We start from the raw sequence: 25,434 nt of genomic DNA, 5'->3' as shown, positions 1-25,434 counted from the left end.
TAATTCAGAAGAAATGTGATTTTTTTCTAAATTTTCTTGTGGTTTGGCTTGAAAATTTTCATTGACACGCTGCTCTCAGCACTCTATAAATATCCTATCCCAGCTGACTTACTCATTTCAGTAGCCATCCGCAGTTGTGGGTCAGAAAGACTGTGCCTGGGATGAAAGGACTCAGACTATTCAGTTCCCATGTTGGGATTTAGTATCTACTGACATAGCCAATAGTATAAGTAACCTTTATAATTCCACAAAAGAAAGATGCATGCTTTAATCCTATTCATATTATACACCATACTGTTACAGAATCATAGAATCATTTAGGTTGGAAAAGACCTTTAAGATCAAGTCCAAGCATCAACCTACCACTACCAAGTCCACCATTAAACCATGTCCCTAGGGCCATGTCTACACATGTCTTTTAAATAGCTCCAGGGATGGTGACTTACCCACTTCCCTGGGCAGCCCGTTCCAGTGCTTGATAACCCCTTTGGTGAAAAAATTTTTCCTAATATCCAATCTAAACTATTCTCAATATGTCATTTCAGGAATGAAGGTCTAATTCCCAGCAATTATGTTACTGAGAACAAGAAAAGTAATTTAGAAACATATGAGTAAGTACCCTTGAAAATGATAATTGCACTTTCTTTTCTAAAAATTATTTGGAGTAATACCTTTTAGTGCTTGATCCTTCAGTCTTCATTAGACACGAACACATGTTTATTGAAAGTTCTGGTTTTTGTGTTACTCAGAATGAAGTAACCATTCGGATTTGGTACTATTTGCTCAGAGAGTATAACATGAAGTTACAAACATCGAGTACTTCAACAACATTCATTTGCATAAATCACAATGGCAGAATCCAGATGTTTCCTATTTCTGTGGGCTCACTACATAACGTTTCCATATTCTGATCTCCTCCTGTTGTGAACATGTAATTAATTGACTAGAAGCTAATTCTGATTACTTCAACCTTAGTTTACTGGAGAGAAGAGTAAAATTCTGCAAAATTCTGGAGAAGAGAGGCTTGATGCTGCGAGTGGGACTGCAAATGTCATCATAGTTTGGCATAACTGTTTCCTGGGTGTTCTTTTGTTTGAGCTTCTATTTAATCACAGTGAACGGGGAAAAGAGTTTTTATATTTACAGTGGTCTCATAAAGTCACTTCAAATTAAGAGATGCTTATATACAACAATAGTTCTATTCAGGTTTTTGGACTGAGAAGATGTATTACTTCTGTGAAACAGAGCAAAAATTAAATTTTACTGGCTGAAATTAAAGGATAAGCTATCTTCTCGTTGCAGGTGGTACTGCAAAAACATAAACAGAAGCCAGGCAGAACTTCTCTTGCGCCAGAAGGTAACTCAGCTTATACAAAGAGCTAATGATATCTAGAAAGATCTATCAGTAGAGGCATCAAGACCGTTACCACAGTCAAATGCAAATCTTTTTGCTATGCAGTAAGAGAGAGAGAGAGTACTTTAAAATAAAAGGCTTTCTGGGGTAATCGTACAGTGCAGACTCTTCAGACTTCACAGAGTTTTAAGTCATAGCCCCAGGAAATTCAACGTAGATTTTCGATACTAGATAAACTGAATTACATGTGGTTTACTGTGCTTTTCTTTTGTATGAAACACTGAGGGCTGAAATCTGTGCAGTGAGGAAGTTAGCGATGTGGCAGAGGTTAACAAACCCCCTGCATCTTCCTTATGTATATAGCAAATAATCCATATTGTGTTCTACCCACTATCCGTTACCAAAGTGCCGAACTCAGTTAAACTCATCGGGTCTCTGCTCAAAGACTAACACAGGGCTTGGGCAAGACAGATCAGAGAAGAACATCTCAGACAGAACTGTTTTACAGTATTTTATTCTAGTGATTTGTGCAATTTTATTTTTTAATAAATCAAAGATTTTCACTACTTCACACTGAAGAGTATAATTCACCTAAATTATTTAACTTCAAGAAATTGCCTGGAACTTAATCTTTTCCCTTGGTTAATTTTGCTCTGCTATCTACCTGGCTATCAATTCCCATTCTCCACTGCTTTATCCCCCTCCCAAACAGTCATAGGTATTCCACAGAATTTGGTAATCAGCTGCAAGTCCTCTCTGAAGGGAGGATTATTCATGCTCAAAAGCAGAAAATAACTCTACTTGGATTTCTTTTCAGTCCAAAGAAGGCGCGTTTGTTGTCAGAGATTCAAGCCAACAGGGACTTCTTACGCTGTCTATGTATTCGCTGGCCAAAGGGTGAGTTTTAATCAGGAGGTGATGGAAGAGCTTCCCCCAAACTCCTTGGGCTAAGTGGGTGGGTTGGACATGGGGTGCACAGGAGCGGGGAACCACTGGCGTGCTGTTTATGCAGAGATAATTACCCCATGTGCAGAAATGTTGATGGTGGGCAGTGGGTCTGGGAGTCAGGGTGCAAATGTCCTGTCAAGACAAGATTAACGGCACTCATTGGAGTCCTCAAATAATCTGCTGTGACAGCTGTGCATCCCATCCATGTAATGCAGTCAATAAGACCTTGCATTCGCATCTCCTTGCCTCTCTTTCTTCATGAAGTGCTATGGCTGTCATCCCAGACTCTGTTGCCCCCAAACTTCTGGTTTTCTCCCAAAATCACCTCACCTCCTCATTGTGCAATCTTTCTTCTTTTGCTGGAGGACTGCCACAGGACTCACTTTCCCATCACATCAATAGTGACCACCTAACAGCGTTGACTTACCCCTTCTCCTGCCACAGGACTCACTTTCCCATCACAATAGTGACCACCTACAGCATTGACTTACCCCTTCTTGAGCTGCCTTATACCCCTCACCCTCAGCCCTCCTACATCCTCCTGCATCAGTGGCATTTGCTTTCCTTCTCTCTCTCTCAGAGAAATCCAGAGGTGAGAGAAGCAAGGCAAAGGCCTCGCTGCTACCACCACCTTCTTCCTCTCTCCTGCCCTTCCTCGGAAATGTGGGGAGAGCCCACCCCACCACCCCCGTGCTGGGCACAGGCTCACGATTGCGGTAGGGTACCAACCTTCAGCAGCCACCTCCAGCCTGAAATGCAAACCTAACAACTTCTTCATTTGGAATCTCCCAGAAAGCAGGGGTAGATAGGCAGCAAAATGTGCAGACAGCAAGAAGGGCAGATAATGTGGAGAAATAGTAAATGTAAAAAAGTAAAGTATCAAAAAAAGTAAACGTATCAAATAAAAGCTTCAATGAGGAGCTTTTTGAGAAGCAGAACAGAAAATGTAATCTCACAGTATACATGCATATGCTTTTAACTTTGGGGGGAAACTGAGGTAATGAAGAGCATTTCAATTTTAAAAGCTTAGATTCAAATAAGTGTTGAATCATGAAGAACATCTGTTAAATGCTATAGCTATTTCTTATGGGTGCAATGATACTTGTGCAATAAAAACCATTATGCAGTATCTCCCAAAGTTGGGAGAGAGATCCACTCAAGGAGTCTTCTTTTTTTCCTGAAACACTATCCCAGCTACACGCAGCCATTTTAAGTTGAGAATTGTACCCCAAGCTTTCAGATTTTTCGGTGATTTCTTTCAAAGTGAAATCTAATCAGATTTATAGTACAAATTATTTTTACTGAAAATTATAATGCTTTGTTGATTTCAGAAGTCATAGTGGAGATATTCGACATTATCAAATTAAGAAAAATCACTTGGGACAATATTATGTGGCAGAGAAATATTTGTTTTCATCTGTTCCTGAACTCATCGAGTATCATCAACACAATGCTGCAGGTAATGCATGCAAGCTGATAAGGTTTTACAGCTGATGATTTGAAGCTCCTCAGGATTTTGCAAGATTGGAAATCACACTTCTTCTAAAACTTTCCTTATGAAAAGAGACACAAACTTTTCTATTGCTGATGAATTCAAATATGCCATGATCCTTTCTGCCATAATCATAGCTGCCATGTGCATATAACATAAGGGAAGTGAAACTACCAAACTCATCTACATGTTTTTACAAAGCCTAGTGTATTTACCTGCTCCGTATTCTCCTGGTTCATATTTGACTGAATGGGACATGTATGAAATTTGATCATAATTCCTTCTTTGTCTACAACAAGGACTTGCATGCGTGCAATTTAATAAAAGCAGGATTACAAAGCCTAGTGTATTTACCTGCTCTGTATTCTCTTGGTTCATATTTGACTGAATGGGACACGTATGAAATTTGATCATAATTCCTTCCTTGTCTACAACAAGGACTTGCACGCGTGCAATTTAATAAAAGCAGGCGCTATGCTGTGCTGTGCATCAGCAGGCAGCATTCTACTGATTTTGGCAAAAAAAAAAACCCACCCCACAAACAAAGACAGAATTATGAGCACAAGGACTCTCTACCACTGGTTTGCAGCCTACCAGGGTTAGCCACCTCTTATCGTTGGCTGACGGCAGCCTTTTATAATTTTTAGCACTAAAAGGTGCCCTTTACCTTGTTTCTGCCCATCATTTTAATATAATCTAAAATGCTTTTACCCTGAATGAGTGGATGTGGGAAAACAGACAGAGATCCCTCACACTAGTGAGGAAGGAAGATATGGGAATGGACTGAGCCTTTTGCTGGAGGGAGGAGGACTGTAGGAAACACATGAAGCAGAAAAGGACCTGAAAGTAACAGTGGGAAAAATGAATGAATGCAGGGAGTCCTTGGTGAGGGATGTACTCGCTGGTACTGTTGGCTGGTGAATTCAAAGAAAATGAGTGACAGACACAAAAATATTTCTTACAATGGGAAACAAGCCTGAGAAATCATGCTGGAACCACTGAGGTGGCTAATACAGTATTGTAGTACTCATTTACTTAAGATAACTAATATGGTACAAACAAAGAAGAGAGCAAGAGTATCGCTTTTGGTTGTATAAAAGTATAGATACTTCTGTAGTCATGGCCCTATTGAATAGTCTTCCTCCATTTCTTCTCACTGCGGTGTTTTATCCAAACAAGCTGTAAGCAAAAGTAACTTCAAGAAATAATAAATGTATGTCAGATTCCAAATATTTTTGTTTGAGAAGAGGTATGATATAGCATGCTTTGGATGGAGTAAAATGGAGTAATCAGTCAATAGAATATTTTTGCTTTGTCCCCTACAGGTCTTATCACTCGTCTCCGACATCCAATTGGATCAGCTGGATGTTCTTCACCAGCAACAGCAGGATTTAGTTATGGTAAATTTTTTGTCTTCTTTTGGTGGAGATCTAGGTATCTGCCTAGGCAAGAATTTAGATTGCATCCACCCAGCTAATAATTAAGTTGTATCTGTGAAATTTCCCAGTAATAAGAAACACATAAACAGCTGCATATTCATCAGAAATGGACACTCATTTCCTCGTAAGGCGTCAGTACCAAATGAGACACTTGACTTGAGTCCTTCTGTTCAGTGACTCTTGTGGTTCTGTTACAACCACCAGTGCATTTCAGAGCTATCTGGACTTTTCTAAGCAAGCCTAAGACTCAAATTCAAAATTTCAAAAGCTATTTGATTTATTGAAATGTTTAGGAAATTTAAATGAATATTTTTTATGGGGAAGATTTTCCTTGTCAGTTCTGCAAGTTTTAGACGTAAGAATGAACTCCTATACAGTATTAGAAATCAAGCAATAAATGCCAGTTTTGTGTATATAGATCAGGAAGTTCATATCATCTGGCTGATGATAGGAACCTCCAAAATCATGTATCTTTTTTGTGAATCTTCCCATTTCAAGGCTTAATATTCTGAAGGACAGAACTATTGTGGTTATTACAATAGAGGCAGTCAGTAACTATTTCTGTAGCAATACTGTCCATCCAGTACTGGTTCAGAGTTCAACGTCACATATGATCATGCCAAAAAGTTCTCATATGTAATCAAAGCTAAACACTTGTGTTATCTGCAAGCTTCAGACATTCCTACATTAAGCAATTTAAACACTAATCACATTCTACAAACTGTGAAATAACATTCACATGTAAACACATATGAGCATGTGGAAATTTTCAGATATTTAAAACTTATGCTATATATAGATGATGAAGAATTGTGATGTTTTGCATTAACTGCAAATAGCAAAGCATGTGTCCCGGAGCACAGCTCAGGAAAGCTGACCTGACTGTTGTAACATTTTGGGTTGCTTTTGTAGAAGAGTGGGAATTAAACCCATCTGAACTGACATTCATGAAAGAACTTGGACGCGGACAGTTTGGAGTTGTTCAGCTGGGTAAATGGAAAGCAACCATCAAGGTTGCCATCAAAACAATCAATGAAGGTGCAATGTCTGAAGATGATTTCATCGAGGAGGCCAAAGTGATGATGTAAGTACAAAAGCTATTATATCTGACAGTTGCCATTGAGATGACGAAGAAATAAATATAACCTAATTCCAATTAAAACAAACAGAGAAAACAGTTTGATGGAAACGGTGGGTGTGCAGGACAGAAAGGCTGATATAAAGGTCGGAACTAGACTGACACAGACGGTCACTGCACCCGTTGACAGACTCTTTAGAGCGTGCACCGCTCTGTGCTGTGGAGCTCAAAGGGGAGTAAATGTGCTGATAAATAGATGTGCTCCCACAACTATTCTTTCATCCATAGTTCAATGCCTCTAGGACCACTGGCAGAGCTCATACCTAACTAAAGCTTTTGAGAAACTATATTACCATTTCTGCTTATTTTGTAAATTAGGGAAGTATCCAGCCCAGAAGAGAAAGAACACTTGCAGGGTCATGTCCCTTGCCTGAAAGCCAGGCATAACTAGATCTTTCCCTTTCACATCATCCAAATCAAACTTTCCATTGACTGCATTTATATAACTGATGAACAATTATGAATTCAAACAGTGCACTTTTTGGAGGAAATTGTAGGCAGAAATGCGTTAGACAGTGGGACAACTCTGAAGCCAGTTGAATTGAATACTGTTTATCAAGCACTGAAAGTACCATCATGAGAATCAAAGTCTAGTTACCTGCCAAGGACAAATGCTAGCGTGTCTAAAATGCAATTTTTAACAGGAAACTCTCCCACCCGAAGCTGGTCCAGCTTTACGGAGTGTGTACACACCACAAGCCTCTCTACGTTGTGACTGAATTCATGGAAAATGGCTGCCTGCTCAACTACCTTCGGCAAAGGCGAGGGAAACTTGGCAGAGACATGCTGCTGAGCATGTGCCAGGATGTGTGCGAAGGGATGGAATACCTGGAAAGAAATAGCTTTATTCACCGTGATTTAGTAAGTGCAATAGGTTTTCTGAAGTTATCGGTAAATATTGGCAGTATAGAACATGCCACTGCATTTTATAGCATGCTAATGTGTCCTGTAAGACTTCAGCCCTGCAAGATCTAATAAGCCAACAGTGTTTTCCTCTCTGTAAACCAAAACTTTTCAGTTGTTCTTTTGTCTGTGAGCAGCTAGAAAAACTACTTGATTGATAATTGAGAGAAGTCAGAGAAAATTGGGATATTAGCATGGTGCAGGACGATGTTAGGACATCCCAATACAAGAGTATCATGCAGTGATCACAACACAACCAAAATCACAGCAATACAAAAGGTCAGCAACAATGAGGGTTGGGGTTTTTTTAAAGAAAATCTTTTTCAATCTACATTTTTTCTGCTCCCTGCTGCCTTACCTTAATGATCGATATCTGGGTGGCTTTTCTGCCCTACCCCTCATACTCAGGGAACCACAGGAGAGGAGCCTGTTTCCTTGTTCTCTGCTTTTTGTGCAGTGCTCACATCTGGATGCAGAGATCTTCCTCCTCTCCTCTCTAGCTGCCTAAAGAAATGTAAAATCTTGAAAATTTCCAAGGAGTTCCCGATTTCTGTAATGAAAAAGTCACAAAACATTTTTAAAAATTCACATTTAGTGTCCTAATGCTAGTGTTCAGGAAATTATCTGCTTGGATAACTAAACTCTGCAGCCTAAAATTCCTTTCAGCATGCAGGTATATGTAAAAATATGGCAAGTCATACTACAAGCATTTAAGCTGATATATGCTATGTATGTGTAACTACACAGTAGTGAAATATGTTCACTGACTCAGAGCCAGAAATTCACTTATATTTTTGAGCAAGACACTCATCTCTTTCTAGAATACATACAGTATGAGCTGAAACAAAAATAATCAGCTGTGGTATTTTTCTTAAAATGCTTTAGCACGTGTTTCAGATAGGTTTCTCTCATTTTCCCCAGGCTGCAAGAAACTGTTTAGTCAATGCTGAGCACATCGTTAAAGTGTCCGACTTTGGCATGGCGAGGTACGAGGCCATTGACGCAGGTTTCGTGAGTACCTATTCTCAGCTGCAGCATGACCTTGAGTTAACCTCGTTGCTGGCTTCGCTGGTTTGGGGAATCCCATTGCAGTCAAATTTTGAATTCTGATGAAAATTATAATGTTATTTAACTGTTGTGCCATGAACTGGGTGTCATGTCCTCCTCTTGCTATTGGTGAGGGTAAGACAAAGTGACAGGTAAACTTCAGAAGTGCTTACGGACAGAGAAATGCCCAGGGCGCACAGAGCTGCCAGAAGCTTGGAGAAACAAGTTCCCCAACTTTTCTGAGCAGCAGGGAGGACAGAAAGTCCCTAGGGACAAATCCGGGCACTAATGCTGACCTTTGGAGGTGGCAGTGGGTGAGTAGGTTGGGCAGAAGGCAGGGAGGACCGGCAGGGCAGGCAGGAAGCGCGATGTGCGCTGCTCTAGCAGGGAAGTGGTTTTTCTGCTTAATGAGATGACTAGCCAAACATAGAATCATAGAATGGTGAGTGGGAAGAGACTTTGAAGATCATCTTGTTCCAACCCCCCTGCCATGGGCAGGGACACCTCCCACAGACCAGGTTGCTCAAAGCCCCATCCAGCCTGGCCTTGAACACCTCCAGGGATGGGGCATCCACAGCTTCTCTGGACAACCCGTGCCAGTGCCTCACCACCCTCACAGTGAAGAATTTCTTCCTGATATCTAATCTAAATCTACCCTCTTTCAGTATAAAAAAGTTACCCCTCATCCTGTCACTACACTCCCTGATAAAGAGTGCCTCCCCATCTTTCCTCTCAGTCTTACGGGTGGTATTAAAATGGTTTATGCTGACATATTTCTCATGGACAATTCAAACCATTCATTTAAACAGAAATCTCTTTAGGTGCGTATCTTCTAGCGTAGGTATCTGTGTGCATTCCACATTAAATTAGTGATACTATTTCTTTGTTTCTAAATTGACACAGCATTTTTATGGAATTATAAACCACCTGTGGAAATGTTGCTAGAACTGCTTGCCCTTTGACTATCACTAAAATATATGCTCTTTCCTGTTATTCTTTAGGTATGTCATTGACGACGAATATATCAGCTCTTCAGGTGCCAAATTTCCAGTCAAATGGTCATCTCCTGAAGTCTTTCATTTCAAAAAATACAGCAGCAAATCGGATGTCTGGTCATTTGGTGAGTTGATTAGGTGAATGTGCAACATACTGTGCTTCCCTAAGACTACTGTTATGATTTAAGAAAGTGTAACTTTTTACTGCTACTACCTATCTTAAGCTTGAGTCCTTCCCATTTTTCAAATCTTGTCTATATTAGATGAGTATGATTTTTAATAGAAAGGCTCTGTGCCTAAAGATTAGATTTTGACTGAAATGTGCATTCTTGGTACATCTCCATTACTCAAATGTATATTCATCTCTGTTTCACAAACCATCAGCTCACTTAAATGAGAGCAGAATTGTATCCGTTGAAAATAGTTTTGGTAGTCAGTTCAGCTCAGGTGGCCCGTAATTTCAGACGATCCACAAAAAAATCAAGAGTGGGTTTTGTGCTTCTAATGCCATTAAATATCTTGTGGGTTTGGGGTTTTTGGTTTGTCCTGAATGTTTCGGTTCACTTCTAGGTGTACTGATGTGGGAAGTTTTCACGGAAGGCAAAATGCCTTTTGAATATAAGTCAAATTCTGAAGTTGTCCGCGAGATTTCTCAGGGTAACCGACTTTACCGACCACATTTGGCATCACATACTGTGTACAAAGTCATGTACAGCTGCTGGCATGAGGTATGTTGACCTTTTTTTTCTTGTGATATTACTTCATGTTATTGTTAATTTGTAATGTGGATATAAAGGCAGTCTTCAAAAACTGAGGCATTAAATTCTTATTTCACATCTGTGGCATCCTCGGTGTCTCTCACTATGCTTTTTACAAATCACATCTAAGTTTACAAGCCTCTGTTTCTTTTGACTGTTGCATCCAATAAATATAAAGCACATCATCAATCCAACAGGTCTACACCATCTCTGGTTTGGAATATGCCACTATTGTCTTGCTTCTCTACTGCATAAAATGTAATACTTTTTTCACCCCTCCATCATGCGTAGCTTTCTCTAGCTCTGCTCTGAATGATAACCTGAAGATATTCATATACAAAGTGGGTATACCCACTAAATGTGGATTTTAAATCCTGTTTTTCAGGGTACATCTGTACATCCCTACAGTTTCTAGGCTGCACCCCTTTCACCCTTTCCACTCTGACTTAATACTCGATGTTCTTTCTCTATTTCTCAAGCAACTATGTCTTTCTATATTGGTTTCAAAACATTCATTTCAGCAACTTCTCCATCTGAGCAATCCCTTAAGGTCCCTCCTTGTGTAGTGACTCAGGAAGTGAATCTTTAATTTTAAATAAAAAGTACTTTCAGAAGAGCTTTGTGTGCAATGCTTTCATGGAAATTGGCAGGTATACACTGAGAATATCTGGGGAACCTTGTTGCTACCATTGCCTCCTTTATCCTACCTCTCCTTTCTTGCCCATAACTCTATGAAATTTTTACACCTTGAGTAAAAAAAAAACTTAAGATGTTGAAACCTGAACTGCATCTTGCTTGCTTGCTTACTGCAAAAATCCATCAGGATGCCAGCCTGCAGAGAGAGGATGGGGAAGAAGTTCTCTCTTCTCCTGCCAGGAGTTTGTTCCATGCTCAGCTGCAATACATCAAATGATACAACAGTGAAGATCCTTTTTCACCAGCCCAAGAAACATTCCTGAGTATCATAGTTTCCTGAGATGTGGTTCTTTCCAGTGATCCGTTGCAGGGGAGAAATCCTATAGGAATTCTGGTCCAGAACTGAAATAAGTATAAAGAAATTTTAGGAATGCTTGGAAAAGTGGCTGTGCTCACGCTGCTGGTGTCATGAAGAACATCGACTTTTTTCTCTCAGACAATAAACTTGATATTTTCTTCTGTATTAATAAAATAAAATGCAGTTTTAAAATGATAGCTCATAGGTACTTGTAACCATCTTCTGAAGTCTGGTACGATAATTTATCAATCTGCTCACATAAATTTATCCTCTGCTTTTCTTTTCAGAAACCTGAAGGACGTCCCACTTTCGCAGAGTTAATAGAGACCCTCACAGATATAACAGAGATGGGATAATTGGAGATTTTACATGAACGTATTTACTGAAAGGTTAGCATTAAGCATGTCAGTAATGTAGCTGATGCAGAAAACCTCAGCCTTTTACAGCAGTCTCTGCTTAAACTGCAGTACCAACATCCTACAAATTGAAGCAGCTGTTCAGGCTTGAGCTAATTTTTACTCATTTGAGAAAGATACCTCAGGAGACTGGTTTGGGACTCTCAAGGCTTTGTTTTCATGATTTGGAAGAAAAATCTGTCTGGAAAGCAGTAACCAAGCTTACTCACCATATAGGCCTTTTTATTTATTCTTTTTGTCAGAGCTACACTAATTCCTGTGACAGTATTATTAAATTATTTGGTACTTAATATGACTCACGCACTGGGGAATACCGCTTGGCAGCAGCAAAAAAATGATGGAAGAACCTCTGATAAAGCCCTAGCTGGGTCATGTTTAAAGGCAAGCCCTTTTGCTGCGAGGCACGCAGCACCGAAGCCGTGGAGCAGTGTTTCAGAAGGGGCAGCGAGCCAAGTCCCAAGCTCTGGAGCAGCACCCACGCGTGTGCCCGTACCCGCTGCTGCGGAGAAAGGCGGGCAAAGGGAGCAAAGGGAGCAGTCATCACTTAGCAGCTCCCAAGTCACATCTGAGCAGCTGGAAAGGCCGAGCATCCCTGAAGCATCTTAAACCTGCATGGCAGGTCAAGGCACCTTCTCCACCAATTCTGTATAAAAGAAGGCCAGTCAGGATTATTTTATCCAAACCTCTCCCACAATTTTCCAGTATCGTCTCCCACTCCTCGCCTGCTGCTGCCTACTCAAATGCCCGTGCTTGCCTTAGTGCCTTGCAAGTGGCCAGAACGGTTAATGGGCAAGTTAAAGCTGGAACCTGACAGTAAAACAAAGTGTTTTGCATTAGTCTAGCTCAGATGGATCCTGTGATACCTGACATGGACAATTTCTATAACCCTACTTCTTATGTTATTACTCACTTTTAGTTTTAAATCTTAATTTTGGTCTATACAAATAGAGAAGAAAAGGCAGATGAAGTTAGTAGTTGTTTAATATAAAATAGTCAGACCATTACAAATAAATAGGTTCTTTAAAATATGTGATTGCATTGTGAATTATTTATAGGTAAATACATCATAATGCTTAGTTCTATAACACTTTGTAGACAAAATATGTAAAACACACTAGCTAAAGAATGATTGAGCTCTGCACAATTCAATTTTTTCATTTCCAAATTCAAAAAATAACTGTAACAATACAATGAAATATATCAACCATCCCAAGTCTTGAATTTCCAGAAGATGAGGGCATCTCTGGGTCAAATTTGCTCCTGGCATTAATCAGTCATCTTTACTGCAGTGGTACTTTGATAGTTATCATCCCTTGGGAAAGCAAGTTGTTAGTCCTATTGTTTGAACATTTGGGAGCACCTTCAAACACATTTCTAAGGCATTTCTGCTTCAGCTGAAGCATGATGTCCCTATCGTTTCATATAATCTGCTAGAACAATTGCCACCAACTGATGTCACTGTTTACTTTTGTAATCGACTCATTTATGAGCATTCAGTTCCTTATTAGACCTATGACTAAATACAGACCCATACAATGCAGTACACACATTGGACTCGCCACAATTTATGCCCAGGCCACGAAAGTACAAGGCTTTTCAGCAGATGATGCGCTACAAATGTGCAGTTCAAACTGTCTGCAATAGAAAAGTACCTGGGGACTTTGAATAATGTATGCGGCATCTTTTTTAAGAGGTCTTGTAAAACTGGTTTGGCCACATTTACTTCTTCTGCAAGTTAGTATGTAATACACTATAGTACCATGCAATAAAAAGCTCCGGTAGGTTAAAGTACTCAAAGCACCCTGCTCATACTCATTTCACTGAGTTGTCCTATGGTGAATACATGTCCATCCTTGAAACATGTTGGTCTGATACCATGGAGCCAATGATGCTTGCCTATCAAGCCTTCAGCTTCTCAGTACAACCCTTCTGTAGCCTGCTTTGGGAAAATTACCAATAGGCTGTTATTAACACTCTGACGCAGAAAAATTTAACAGCTGCTATCATCAGGCTGACTGTAAATAAACGAAAAAGCTCTAGAACGTGCTTCAGAGTCAGCGCTCAATCAGCAACAAGAAAGGTCTACAGGACAAAGGTCGGGTACGTACAGCGTATTGACTTACCACAACAGCTACACCCATAAATAAAGACTAAGTAGGACACCTTAGTCCACACGGTGTCTCTGAGCTTAGCTCAAACTCCAACCATATTCAAGCAGGCAAAAAATTGAAGTACTTATATGGGTGAACAGTGATTGCCACCCAGATCACTGAACACAAAGAGGCAAACGGACGTCTGTTAGCTGTTTTAAAAAATAGCTTTGTGTGATAAAAGAGAGACCTGGAAGAGCAGTAAAGGTCAGGAGACACTGTAACACCTCCATACAGGGAATGTCTCATCAACGACTGTAGGAGTGCTCAACATTTGTGAAAATTCAGCGATGTTTCCTGATCAAACATCAGAAAACTTGCAGCAAAGTCAGTATTACGGACAGGAGGAAAAAAGGCAGAATTCCCAGCTTCTTTGTGCAAGCCACCTAGGATATACTGTTTTCTATAAAAAAGCCACATTGTTAGTAAACTGGAATGTATTTTCAGAAAGTGAAACGACGTCCCTCATCAAAAATACTCCTGCTGAGCAACACCGATCAGCCGATCAATGATCAGCTGATCAATTACTTGCGTGTACAGGTCTGGCGACATTTATCTCCAGCGCCATTTGGTTTTCAGACCAACTTTCCCCCCGCCCTCTATTACGAAGTTTCACAAACGGGGAAGCCCGGCAGCGGCACGAAGGCACATCACCAACACCACTCCTCCCTCACACACCGGCCTCCCCGTCCTGTTCTGAACCTCGGCACCATTTTAAAACCTGCCAGAAAGGAGTCAGCTATGGGAAACCCGCTCTGCTAACAGAGTATTTTCTAACAACACTCACCAGATTTGCTTCACTGGAATTTAAACAGTAAGAGAATGGCATTTGCTAGGAGTATATAATTCCCCATATAGTTCCAGGATGCAACCCTGATGAGTAAAGAGGTTGAAGGTTTGAACCAGTACTCTTTGGGATGGAAATTTTTTATAGCATGGGTGTTTTAAGCGTGGCTGGGAAGGCAGGTAAAGGAAGATGGTAGAACAGGTTTCTATAGAAACTAATAACCTATGTACTGCCTTCCAAATTCCCTGCAGCTCACTTAACCTACCCAAGTCTTCTTGACCCACCTACATTTAATCAGCACTGCTATCTCATGAATTTAATTGCCCATTAATTTGTTCTGAGGTACTGTAATGAGGTAATGAGTAGCTGCCAAAATTTGTTTTGTATCAGCATTTAAAAGCCGTAATTTGGTTAGCAATGTATTGCCTCTGAGGTTTCCTTTGTTCTAGTTCTTAACCATTCCCCCTACTTTCCAAACCACTTAAAATTACTTTAGATAATAGCCTTCATTTCCCTGTCTGGAAAACCTGACAACTCCCTGAAACACTCTCCATCATTGAGATTGGCCATGAAAAAGAGAACCCTAATACATCAGTTTGGGTTTTTTTTTCCCTAGTTTAAAAGGGAAGGCATTCTCACTTGCCCATTATTTTTGTCCCTAAAAATCCCTGTCTTTTGACTACTAATCATCATCATTAAATGTTCCTTGCTGAAGCTTTCTACAGAATACCAAGGTAAAAATAACACATCTGGACAAATTGGGTAATTTTGTAAGAGAAGCTAAAAACTCTTAATCTCCCCATGCTCTTCCCTCCAGATCCATCATAACATTATGGACTTTTTAGTTCAAGGTGGATATATAGTAGTTTCACACATGTCTTTTCTAGGAGAGCAGAAAATTTTCTTTCCTATCAGAAAAACCAGTAACAGTCAAAGCTACTAAAAGATGGTCATGATCAGGTCAGATGCATGTGAACTGCAAGGACATCACCCAGACCTTCTTCATCTAGAATCCACTTACGTGTGCATAGGACCAGCTGGTAAAACCAAGATTGTTCACTTTTGATCTATCAGATAGCATTTAAACACCTACCAGAAAGCAGAATTACACTCCTTTTTATCCCTTCTTTAAAAAACACAGATCATTTAATACATAATGCATGAATAATTTATTACAAGAGAAATATTAGCATAATTTCGCTAAAATTTAAAATTCCAAATTAGTAACTAAATATTAACATTTTCAAAAATAACGTATCATAGCAAATGTTTTTTTTATACAAAAAGATAATGAATAATTTACTTCTTAACATGATAGACTTCCTGTACACCATGAAAATAAGTGTTAACTTTGGTTTTCTGACATTGTAAGAAAATAACGTTATTTTCCTAGTAGATGTTATTTGTGTATAAAAGCAGATACACAAGTCCAGTAAAAAATACAGAACTTTTGCTTGGTACAAGTTAATTGTCACGAGTTGATATAAAAAGAGCCCAGACTTGGTATAAAAAAAGGTCAGACCCTTCTCAAAGAAAGCATTACTACATATCTTTAAAAAATGCCAACACACATCCATTCAAGAACTGGACTGGTTGCTTTTTCATACAAATAACCCATTTGGTCACACCACAGTGATGAGTAAATACAGGGGCCACTGGCTATGCTAAAGGATGTCTTTTTCGGGTCAATAAATATTTTCTTCATTTATTCTTTAAATTGTGAAAAGCAGCGTAAGTTTTTCTTAAAAGGCAAACCTTAAAGAAAACTCCATCTTCAGTCTTTTTATTATTTCTATTACCTGTTTTTAACTATAAAGATTAGGTAGCTTGACCCTGGCGGATAAAGCCAAAGCATTCTCTACATTCCCTAAGAAGTAATGAAACTGTGTATGTATTTTCTTCTCTGAAGCATTTCTAACACATGCATTTTAACAGCAAAGAATTGCTGCAAGTCTCATCATGTGGAAAGCTGAAAAAAATTCCAAAGCTGTATACATTACCATTGTATTTTCAAGGCAAGTACACTTTTTGTGAAAACATCTCTTTTGCTGGGGTAACAATGCTGCCACCTCCTGCACTATTGAATGTACTTCTCAAATTGGGTAATCACAGGTGATAACCTAAATACCGATTGCCTAATGACATCTCCTGGTCGTCTATTTACATTGGCAAGATTACCTCCAATATTTTATATAAACTACTGTGATCAAAAGAACTAACCAAACTTTTCGGTATCACATTTTTTAGATCTGCTCTTCATTGTAAAAATGAGGGTTTAGAAATAAGGTGCAAGTGATGGATACAATTTCTACTTCTTCCTGTAGGTATGTCAACTACAAACCTATCCAAGTGAAAAAAAAAGAGGTGCTTGTGATTTACAAGCAACTTTAAGCCAGTATCCCTAGTGTTACTTTCTAGTTTTTGATAGCTTCTAAAGCATGATTAAAAATAATTAACAAGTGAGATGTTTCATGAACATCTTTCAAAAGGGAAGTATTTAAACTTTGCACAGCGCAAACATATATGAAATATCAGTAGCAACACTTTTGCTCTCACAGCTAAATTAGGAGCCTTCTTTTGCAGAACAATTCGCTATCCATCCAAAGTGTCCACTTTTACTACACTCTGCACATTACAGAATATACAGCCTGCTTCACGAGAAGGTTCTGCTTGGCGTATAAATCTCAGCTGACTAAAATCAAATTCTAATTGCTCAAATTCTAGTATCCCCTGGCAAAGGTTCCAGACTCACACTTAAAAACCCAAGAATTGGGAACACTACCTTTCGGATGAGCTCGTAATGACCCACACGTGTGACTGCTGAAGCCACTTTCTTGCTCACAAAGTGCCAATAAAAGGGGATTGTGATGAGTAAACCATGGACTATGCAAGCTGTTTTTGTGAGATAAAGATCAGTGACCACAACTGAGGAACATACTGTGGTGCAGATACTAATCTTCAAGCCCTACAGTAGATTAATAGCTAAAACATCTAATAGAGGTGAATACTCATTTTTAGAAAAGATGAAAAGGTGAAACTACAACAAAAGATGGTTTGATGTTTCTCACACCTTGTTTACAGCCCTTCCTTTACCTTGTATTTTTAGAAATAGCACATAGATTGGAAAATGGATTTTGCTTTTATAGCAGAATATAAAATAACAAGACTGGTTTACTATCAAGAAAAAAATGATATCTTTCTGGAAAATGAGAAAAAATTTTGAAAAGCTTAAATGGGAAGAAGTATGGAAATAAGTAAAGCCCCTTCTTAAGCCTCAAAAGAGTATAACACAGAGTGGAAATTCTTAAATGAACATTCTGGTTTTCTTCTGCCTTCAAATAATTTATTCTTTGATCTTATGCGGTTTTTTTATGCCAACAGCAACTGTGTTCAGGCCTCTAATGAATTTGCTTTTTCTTAAAATGTAACTTGGAGATAGTTTTGAAATAAAAAGCTACATGCACATCCAGAGATTTGCAATCCTAAAGTAGTAGAGCTAAGACTTTGCTGTTAAAAACTGGATTTTGAAGGAGAAAGGTTACCAAGAATCACATTTCAAAACTTTTTTGGTGACTTCTATTAGAGATTCATTGGTAGGTCATGAAAAATGAAAAAAAACCTAGCATAAAATTTTATATTAAAAACTAAAAGGGTTAAACCATATTTTCTTCATGTTGTATCTCCAATGAATATCCTTCAGGTAGACTATCTACAAGTTGGCTTGGCAAAAAAGTATACAAATATAAAGAAAGCCTGAAATATTAAGGCCATCACTAAGACAATGGCAGAGTGCTTGTCACTTCATTTTGCACTTTGTAAACATAGCTTACGAAGACCACTATTTTCTCCTAAATTCTCCAACAGGAGATGCTGCATAAAAAAGGACAAAGTTTTTCATTACGTGACATACAATCACCATCAGGTTTCTGTCTGTCGTTAATTATTGGACATTTTCATTCATTACTACCAACAGCTGGCACAGAGGAGCGGCCCCCACTTAACTGGCCCACTTAACAGATTTCCAGAGGATTGCAGAAAAGAGCATTCTGGTAGACACAGTTGAGCTGAGTCTGCAATTCATGATACTTTGATGATGAACACCACTTTAGAGTTTCATTGACTGAATGAAACGTTGTCCTCCTCATACGCCAACGCTGGATCTTCCATGCTCTCCAGTAAAGTGTGACAGGTTTCGTATTCACGTTGTGGTAACGATGGTTCTTTGGCAACAGTAGACATCAACTGACTCCAGGTGATATCAGTATTTTTGAAAGCATGCAATAGAAAAATGCCTATGATGATACTGCAGAATCCACTCAGGGTTCCAACTATATCACCCAGGTCCATAGTACTCCACTCCTTGAACAGGATGATGGAGCATGTCACAACCGTCGTGGTGAAACACACGTAATAAATAGGCGTCACTAGAGATGTATTGAACACGTCCAACGCTTTGTTGAGATAGTTGATCTGAGCGCTGACTGAGAGCACTAAGGTGCCCACCAAAACGTAAACCAATGGATGTCGATAAACTGGCTTCCACTCCAGCATTTGTTTAATGGCAATGCCCAGGCCTTTCACAGACGAGACAGAAAAGGCACCAATGAGTGAGCAAATCAAAATGTAGATCAGTATATTTGTCTGACCTCTCCTCGGAGCCACGATAAAAATCAGCACGAGGGCAACAACCGTTAGGAGAACAGCAAACGTAACAAACACTGTAAGAAAGAGAAAAGGGAAGAAGAGTAATGTGCATGAGATAAAAGACCAGACTACGTCCCAGGACATGCTAAAAATTATTCAGTGTCCCGAACACTTCTCTATGAACTGTAGCACAAGTTCATTGCAGTTGCATACAGACCTGGATCTTGAAGCTTGCTTTCCATCTCGTCTAGTGAGGTGACCTCCTCCTCCTCAGGGGCGTGAATAACCATGACTGTTGACCCCAAAATGCTGAGTACACAGCCCAGCTTTCCATGAATATTCAGCTTCTCATTTAAAAAATAGGATGACAATACAGCACTGTTTGACAAAATACAAATAAAAGGTTCAGTCTCCACCAGGCATGAGAGACATTCAAAATCTGTCTGTGTAACACAGAAGTAATTCAAAACCTCTTTTGAACTTGGATATATGGGAAAGCAGCCTGAAACAATCAAATTTTAAGGAGTTTTGCAAGCAGGCTGGTCAGGACCAAGAAGGTCAGGTCAGGTTTTAGGCAGGGTTAGCCACCCTGATCCCTCCCCTCCAGGTTGTAAAAGGTCCGAATTGCTCAAGGAACTTCTCCTTGCTGATTGCTCAAGTCAGAGCTATGCACCCTCAAACACCTGTAGACTGACCACACGAGCCGTTACTTTCTACAAAAAATGGTTTAAAGCACTTCATTAGCCATTAGAACCAACGCACACAAGTTTTGGAAACTGTTCCTCATGCCTCCTCGGGCTCTCCCACCCAGGCACAGTTCCTGCCTGGCTTGCCAGGACTCCCCAAAAAATGTAGAGAAGGCACCTACATCTCCCACCTTGAAGAGGACTGACCCCAGGCAGGGGGTCAAGATTTAACCTACGGATAATAACATGGCCCAATATTTTTTTCACACGAGGTAACGAGCTCGCCGACATGAAGTTCTCATGACCTCTCTGTTTCACGAAAATTGGAAAGATTGCTATCCACATCAAAGGAGAGGGTGTTAAAACTCAGGCTGTTTTGCGAAGCAGCAGCCAGACAGCCAGTTAGTCTGCATCTACCTACACGCTGATCCCAGCACATCTAGAAGTGACAGAGTTGCACTGGTTTTGCTATGACAGAACAGCTGCATTGTTAGCAGTTAGATTACTGCAAGCATCCTTAAAAAAAAAAAAACGAAACAAAAAACCCCCCATGGTCCAGGGTGCTTTAAACACAATGTTTCATATAGTACACCCAGGTCTTAAAAATGAATTTTACATTTAAAATACAGTAATTCCATTTTGCTATTAAATTATTTCCCAGAATAGTCGTCGTAAGCGTAATCCATGCCTCTTCTGTTTCTGTGATAGCCATATTAAGGTATGTGCTCAAGCGCTTGGAAATTATTTGTTTCATCATACATTGGAAATAATGAGTGTTTGAAGGGCATTCATATTTCAAAACAACCACAAATTTTAACTGTGGATATTAAAAAAGCTAGAGTTTTCTTTGCCTTTGTTCCAGAAGGACTTGAAAAAGACCAAACAAACCCAAAATGCTTACTAAGTGTGCTCCTACCAAAAAAAAAGAAATGTCTTTGAAAACATTTTAATGGGGAAATACCGTATTTTCTTTTGAAGTTTTTCCACAACCAAAGAACGGGATAAGACTTTTTAAGAAAGCCTTAGTTCTCTAGGAAGAGATGAATTACAGCCTTCTACCACTGTGCGCCAGCAGTATACCTGCTATATGCTGATAAGAAATACTTTATAATGCAAGTGGAAGGCTGTTGGGAAAGCATATAGCAGTCTTTGGAACAAGACTTCTCATTCCCTCTACCCAGAAAATTCAGTTCTAAGTAAGAAAGGGACCTTTCCACCGAGGAACATATTATTTTTGTCCATATATTGCTTTTCCATTTTCTTATTAAAATTCTCTACTTTCAGCCAAAGACAGTATTTTTTCCTCACGCAGCGAATTGCCTATTTGCCAAGGTTTGCTCCCAGTTTGTACTAACCTTATGAGAACACTCAGTGCACCCAAGGGGGTAACTAAGGTCGCAGGTGCAAAAGCATAGGCAGCAAAGTTTGCAGCTTCTCCTAATCCCACTGCAGAAGACAGAACATTTGGATCAGGTTGAGTTGGGAGCGGGGGGAGGAATAAAAAGAGTATCAATATAAATATTTTGCATAACAGCAAATATAAGCCAAAATCTTTTTTCTACACTATACATCCAAATTTTCCTTTCAAAATTATCTAACCTCCTCTGGACATAATAAAGGCTGAAGAAAGTTAAATACTTTTCCCCTAAGTACTCCTAGCAGCTGGACAGATTCAGTCCCATCACTTTTGACTGGATATTAAAGAAAAGGTGGTTATTCTGCAAAGAGCAAACACAGTATTTGAAAGATGGCTTTCAAATCAGACGGCTTCTGTCATAAAGGTGATGGCAAAGGCATTTCTTTTAAGTGAGGGAAGTGAAAAATCAGGGAATAAATCTCTTTAAAACAATCTGCTTTATGTAGTATTTACATACAGGTTGAAAGGAAAGAGGTTACTTACTTGAAAGCAATCCAGCCCACCAAAGCCATTCCTTCAAATAAGAATATCCACCCTGTCCTGAAAGCGGAAAAAATAATCTCATCTTAGAAGAAAGTCATCACCTTTATTATAATAAACTAAACCACAGCTTCACATTTGCCTCTAGTCATATAAAGTACTGAAAGAGCATGTTATCTGGATGCTACATGAAGAATATTTTGTTTGATTTTGACTGACATTTTTATTAATCACTCTGCTGCTTTGTGGCTCAGACTTCTGAAAAATTATATTTGACTAAAGGGAGAGTTCCAAGCAAAAGTAAAATGTCCGTGAAGGTTGTTGGTGAGCTTGAGAAACACTTCAAAGTGCTTCCCCACGTCAGATCCAATATATTCATACACAGTCAGCTGCATTCTGACTCTGCTTATACTTTAAATCGAGAAATTAGAAAGAAAAATGCCACTGCATGCATTTTTTTTTTTTGACAAAAATATAAGTACATTGAACATGCAGTAACACATTCGTTTCAAATAACTGAATTCTCTGGAACAGTATATTGCAATAAACACAACAAACAAAAGAAAAACTGCTAATGCTATATATTTAAATCCATGCAAAGGGAATGATGAAATTAGTCCAATGGGTCTTTTTCTAGTTCGTCATCTGTTGACTTGGATGAAAGAATAGTTGTACTAACTGTAGAAACGTTTGTAATAAGTAGCTTTTCTTCAGCTTATTGCACTTAAAAAAAAAACCCCCAACAACAAAACACAACCAAACCCTAAACCTAGTTACCATCTTAAGACTTTCTGTCCCAAATGGGGAGGGGGGGACGGAGAGAGATAAAGGCATTTCGAATGGTAAGATGAATGGAGAATTTTATCTGGTATCTAACTGCTGCCAGGGAGGAAATATCACCAACGTAGTTGATTTAATACCCACTGCTGCCCCCATAACCCTAGGAATTCTGAAATCCTAGCCCCTGTAATCACAAGCAGAGAAATAATACTGTATTTCCATCCCTAGCCAAGACAGGGCTTCTGATTACCGTTAAAATACGACACTTTTCAACTGTGACAGTTTTAAACGTGTGATCTGTGACTCAAACCTTGAATTTGCCGAGTTATAAGAAGCGTTTGTGTCCCCAGCAGGAGCAAGGCAGGCACTGCCGCTTACCAGCTCGGGGGACTCCTTTGTCTGCCAGCTTCAGAAGTCCTTTCTTCTTCAGTATGAAACTAGAACCAATGAAGATGCTGGAACTTATGGCCAAAGCCAAGCCAACGTAGAGGCGGTATTTGCTTCCAGCAGACGTGGAAATGCTCCGGTTCGTTTCGTTGAGAGTCCCGTCCATAGAGGCGAGGAGAGAAGAGCGTGATTCAGATACGTTGATGATCTGGCACCATGCTTGGCAGGAGTCATGGCAAGCAAAAGAGAGGACAGCACCTGGGAGGAGAAAAAGGAGGACAAGTGATTCACGAACGAGGCGCAGCGCTGGAGGAGCCCCGTCCTCGCTCGGCTTACTCCTTTCCGTGTCTTCCCAGAGCGCCTGTCATTTCTGATGGTGCAAATAATTCACAAAACCCACATAACGTACACGATGCTGCCTCAGGTCATTACCCACCCCTGTAATTCACAGGTGTGTACCTTATTTTATATACATATTTCGCACTACATTGGCTCAGTCAAGCGATTAGGGCAATGCCAAGGAGTCCAACACTAAAATATTATCCTCAGTCTAAAATTCAACTTGAATCATAAAAGCTAACCCAAAATCTCAAGAAGAAAGGGTTCTTTTGTTCTGTGCAGAGACCACACCCCCAAAATACACACATATAGCCAAATCCATTATTTCAGACCTTGCCTGCGAGAGTAAACCTGCTGTTATTCCAGGCTTCTGCTTTTACATTTGTAGCTGAAATTTGGAAATGACAAATAAAAAAGAGACAGAAAAAAAATTATCTACGCGGGGAGCAAACCCTTGCTGCGTGTGGGCACTAATACGTCTTATTAAAATTGTTCAGTGACTACTGTGTGAGCCAGATCTTCTTCAACCCCTTGTAAAATTTTGAGGTGGAGGCCTCAAACGAACCTCAACAACCCCTCGCTGGAGGAAGACCACCGCCTGCAAGGGACAGTCCCCCTGCCTTACCCCTGCAGCCCGGCCCCGCCGCCGGGGGGATCCCCGCTGTGCGCCAGCCAAGCCTTATCGGCATCACTATCACGACAACCTACGGGAATGACGTCATCGCCACCAGCCTAGATGCGTTGTTTTTTTTTTTAAAGGAAGAAGAGGTATCGCGTTTCCACGAACAAAAGGAGTCGTTATTTCGCAGGGGGAAGCAGGGGACAGGCAGCAATGCTGCGCTGGGGCTGAAAGCCATCGAGGCAGATGTTTCGCAGCTTCTCCTGGCAGACTGCAGCACAGATCGGAGAATCCAGTCTGGAATAGCTTTTGAGGACAACCTTTTTGGAAAGAAAGTTTTTATTGCGAAGGCATGTTTAAATACGAAACAGCTGATGCAGAAGTACAGAAGCTCAGTCCATTGTGATTCATATAAAGCACTGGATGCAACAAATAATTTTGCTTTCCGTGCTTCCCCTGCAATTAAAATGACACATAAATGATTCATCCTGCTGAGTGGCACTATCAGTAATACACACACTTCTATTTTTTTTTCCCCCAACTGAAAAAAAACACTTGGAAACTTGGTAGAAAAGGATGTGCCTCTGTGTCTGTTCACACCTAAGCTCTGGAAATATTAACGTTCTGTCAAAAGTACTTCATGGCACAATTAACAATAAGCAGCCTTGCATAATTCACAGAATCACAGAATCACAGAATGGTTAGGGTTGGAAGGGACCTCTGGAGATCATCTAGTCCAACCCCCCTGCCAGAGCAGGGTCACCTACAGCAGGTTGCACAGAACAGCGTCCAGGCGGGTTTTGAATGTCTCCAGAGTGGGAGACTCCACCACCTCTCTGGGCAGCCTGTGCCAGTGCTCCACTGGAACCTAATACTGTTTATTTCACCTAATACTGTTTAGGAAGGGCTATTTAAAATATCAACAGTATTAAAAACGGTATGAAATTTCACAGTATATGTTCATTTGCAGCTGATGCTGCTGATACTAACACTGGGAGACACCACTCTTTACAAGTAAGGAACCAGAATGAGTATCTGCTCCCAGTTTTCCTGTGCCATACTACACAACAAACATACTACAGGAAGGCACAATTTGATTTTCAGGCTATGCAATCACATTTCCTTGTTTGTCAAGAGAGTTTCTATAGAACAGGAGTTGTTCTGTCTCGCTAAGCCAGACTTTGTAAAAATGGTCCCACAAGAAGATTAAAACCTTAAAGAATTTACAACTACATGAAACTACTTTTGCACAGGGTGTAGGACAGAGAGTATTCGGCCATCTTATCATTACTAGAAGTTGCAACTGGATAATGTAAAACAAATTGGATTTGCATCTGTATCTGAAAGTATTTTAAAATCCTAAAGCGTTAGCATGATCTTAGAAAAAGAAAATTTTGCAGAAACTTAAGTTTTGACATAATCATTAAAGATTAAATTGCAAAAGAAAATTACAGAGGAGTCCTTTAAGCATAAATGTTTCTCTCAGGTAACCCATGTCACAGCAAGGCAAGAAAGCAGAGAGGTTGCCAGTGAGTGACTCCCTCAGCTCATAATACCTTATAATGATGCTAAACCAGACTGGTGACAGTGGTACCACCACCACTCAGCTCACAGGCTCTATCTGAGAAGCAGCAATAGTTCTTGCCTTTAATTACAAGAAA

General features: G+C 39.8%; 2 protein-coding genes across 2 annotated transcripts in view; one reads left to right on the top strand and one right to left on the bottom strand.

Annotated features, from left to right (window-relative positions):
- Positions 1-11,424, top strand: part of TXK (TXK tyrosine kinase) — a 13,553-nt gene extending 2,129 nt beyond the window's left edge. The window contains exons 3-13 of the mRNA XM_009885017.1: positions 546-611; positions 1,303-1,357; positions 2,172-2,251; positions 3,634-3,761; positions 5,120-5,194; positions 6,146-6,317; positions 7,016-7,232; positions 8,196-8,260; positions 9,323-9,441; positions 9,887-10,044; positions 11,356-11,424. Of these exons, the coding sequence (XP_009883319.1) occupies positions 546-611; positions 1,303-1,357; positions 2,172-2,251; positions 3,634-3,761; positions 5,120-5,194; positions 6,146-6,317; positions 7,016-7,232; positions 8,196-8,260; positions 9,323-9,441; positions 9,887-10,044; positions 11,356-11,424 (1,204 nt within the window). The remainder of the gene's footprint in view (positions 1-545; positions 612-1,302; positions 1,358-2,171; positions 2,252-3,633; positions 3,762-5,119; positions 5,195-6,145; positions 6,318-7,015; positions 7,233-8,195; positions 8,261-9,322; positions 9,442-9,886; positions 10,045-11,355) is intronic.
- A 7,110-nt stretch (positions 11,425-18,534) lies between these two features.
- Positions 18,535-23,843, bottom strand: NIPAL1 (NIPA-like domain containing 1). Its single transcript, XM_009885016.1, has 6 exons — positions 23,780-23,843; positions 22,807-23,073; positions 21,652-21,708; positions 21,107-21,197; positions 19,283-19,443; positions 18,535-19,139 (listed from the first exon to the last, which is right to left on the bottom strand). Exons 1-6 carry the CDS (start codon positions 23,841-23,843, stop codon positions 18,535-18,537), a joined length of 1,245 nt encoding a protein of 414 aa, XP_009883318.1.
- Between the last annotated feature and the right edge of the window lie 1,591 nt (positions 23,844-25,434).

Source organism: Charadrius vociferus, unplaced genomic scaffold (genome assembly GCF_000708025.1).
Source record: "Charadrius vociferus isolate BGI_N301 unplaced genomic scaffold, ASM70802v2 scaffold134, whole genome shotgun sequence".
In the NCBI taxonomy this organism is placed as follows: Eukaryota; Metazoa; Chordata; class Aves; order Charadriiformes; family Charadriidae; genus Charadrius; species Charadrius vociferus.
The sequence above is the reverse complement of the archived record's forward strand: the minus strand, read 5'-3'. Positions and strand labels throughout refer to the sequence as shown.

Bases quoted from the DNA above. Each gene is read 5' to 3' on its own strand.
- NIPAL1 (XM_009885016.1), bottom strand. From the start codon at position 23,843: ATGCCGATAAGGCTTGGCTGGCGCACAGCGGGGATCCCCCCGGCGGCG. The intron at 21,198-21,651 runs GTAAGTAACCTC...TGTCTTCTGCAG, and splicing joins GTGGGCTGGATTGCTTTCAA to TGGGATTAGGAGAAGCTGCA. The intron at 19,140-19,282 runs GTCTGTATGCAA...TCTTTCTTACAG, and splicing joins AAGCAAGCTTCAAGATCCAG to TGTTTGTTACGTTTGCTGTT.